At 64.5% G+C, this 1,803-nt stretch overlaps 1 protein-coding gene across 1 annotated transcript; it reads left to right on the top strand.

The window, feature by feature from the left end:
• Positions 1–741: 741 nt before the first annotated feature.
• On the top strand, positions 742–1,185 carry LOC135594091 (cytokinin dehydrogenase 5-like). Its single transcript, XM_065084511.1, has one exon. The coding sequence runs from the start codon at positions 742–744 to the stop codon at positions 1,183–1,185; it is 444 nt and encodes a 147-aa protein (XP_064940583.1).
• The last annotated feature ends 618 nt before the right edge of the window (positions 1,186–1,803 follow it).

Raw genomic sequence — 1,803 nt, 5'->3', positions numbered from 1 at the left:
GACGCCAACATCAAACCTCCTCTATAAATACCCCTGAGTCCTAAGCAGAGGGGGGGAACTCACTCAGACACAAAACACTCAGAGGCTCTTCTTCTGCCTCATCCACAATCCCCTCCACATCTTTCTCTAACTTGATCGTCGGAGGGGTTGGGCCGAGCTCCCGGCCTGACCTGTGTGCAGGTGCGAGACGGTGTCGCCTCTTCCCGAAGCTGCGGCGGAGCTGCCTCCCGACCCGAGCCGCCGATCCGAACCGCCGACCCGAACTGCCGAACCGACCTCCCGACCCGAACCACCGAGCTCGGCCGCCGGGAGACCTCGAGGAGCGCCCCAACGGAGATCACCGCCTTCCGGACCCGAACCAAGCCGCGACGGCCCCGAGGCCACGGCTAATAAAGTTACTTACCGTAACATAATGGCGCTAGAAGGAGGGCCCCGGAAACGACGGTACATTAGCTTTCTCATTAGTCGCTCCACTGCAGCCGACCTGCACCAGCAGCAGCGACTTCTGGGGCCGGTCTCGGCTCCTCGGCCAAGCGCGCGGCTCGGCCCCGCGCGCCTCGCCTGCCTCGGCCCCACGCGCGCGGCCAGCCCGCGCGTCCCGGCTCCTCGGCCCCCGCACACCTCCGCCCGCGTCGGCCCCTCGGTCCCACGCGCGCGGCCCGCTGGTTGCCGGTCTCCGCTAGGGGACACGGCCACTCGATCAAGGGCCAGACGCTCTCGCCGGACGGCGTCGTGGTCCAGATGAGTCGCGGCCGGATCGTGCCCCGCCCGGAGCCGACGTGCTCGCCGTCCACGGGCGAGCACTATGTCGACGCCTCGGGGGGTGATCTCCAGGTCGATGTGTTGAACTGGACGCTAGCCAACGACGGCCTCGCGCCCAAGTCGTGGACCGACTACCTCTACTTGTCGGTCGGCAGCACCCTCTCCAACGCCGGCGTAAGCGGGCAAGCCTTTCACCACGGACCTCAGATCAGCAATGTCCACAAGCTCGATATGGTCACAGGCAAGGGCGAGCTGATAACATGCTCAGAAGAGCAGAACTCAGAGCTGTTCCATGGAGTTCTCGGTGGTCAGGGACAGTTTAGGATCATCATCAGAGCCCGGATTGCACTGGAGACAGCTCCTCACGGGGTGAGATGGATCCGAGTACTGTACTCCGACTTCGCGGCCTTCACCAGAGACTAGGAGCTCCTCGTCTCGCTCCACAGCGCCCACCGGAGCGAAAGGTTCGACTACATCCAAGGCTTCGTCATCATTGATGAAGGCCTCATCAACAACTGGAGGTCGTCCTTCTTCTCCCCCAAGAACCCTGTTAAGGTAAGCTCTGTTCACTCCAACACGCTGCTGCCTTGCTGCCTCGGCTCCTCGGCCTCACGCGTAGCCAGCAAGCAGCCAACACGCTGCCTCGGCCACTCGGCCTCATGCGCAGCCAGCAAGCAGCCTCGCTGCCTCGGCCACTCGGCCTCATGCGCAGCAAGTAGCACGCTGCCTAGCAGCCTCGCTGCCTCGGCCACTCGGCCTCATGCGCAGCCAGCACACTGCCTTGCTCGCTGCCTCGGCGACTCGGCCTCATGCGCAGCAAGTAACACGCTGCCTCGGCCACTCGGCCTCATACGCAGCAAGCTGCCTCGTTGCCTCGGTCACTCGGCCTCATGCGCAGCCAGCAAGCAGCCTCGCTGCCTCGGCCACTCGGCCTCATGCGCAGCAAGTAACATGCTGCCTCGGCCACTCGGCCTCATACGCAGCAAGCTGCCTCGTTGCCTCGGTCACACGGCCTCATGCGCAGCAAGCTGCCTCGTTGCC

Source organism: Musa acuminata, chromosome BXJ1-9, assembly GCF_036884655.1.
Source record: "Musa acuminata AAA Group cultivar baxijiao chromosome BXJ1-9, Cavendish_Baxijiao_AAA, whole genome shotgun sequence".
In the NCBI taxonomy this organism is placed as follows: Eukaryota; Viridiplantae; Streptophyta; class Magnoliopsida; order Zingiberales; family Musaceae; genus Musa; species Musa acuminata.
The sequence above is the reverse complement of the archived record's forward strand: the minus strand, read 5'-3'. Positions and strand labels throughout refer to the sequence as shown.

What these genes read in the sequence shown, in the direction of transcription:
- LOC135594091 (XM_065084511.1), top strand. Translation starts at nt 742, where the DNA reads ATGAGTCGCGGCCGGATCGTGCCCCGCCCGGAGCCGACGTGCTCGCCG.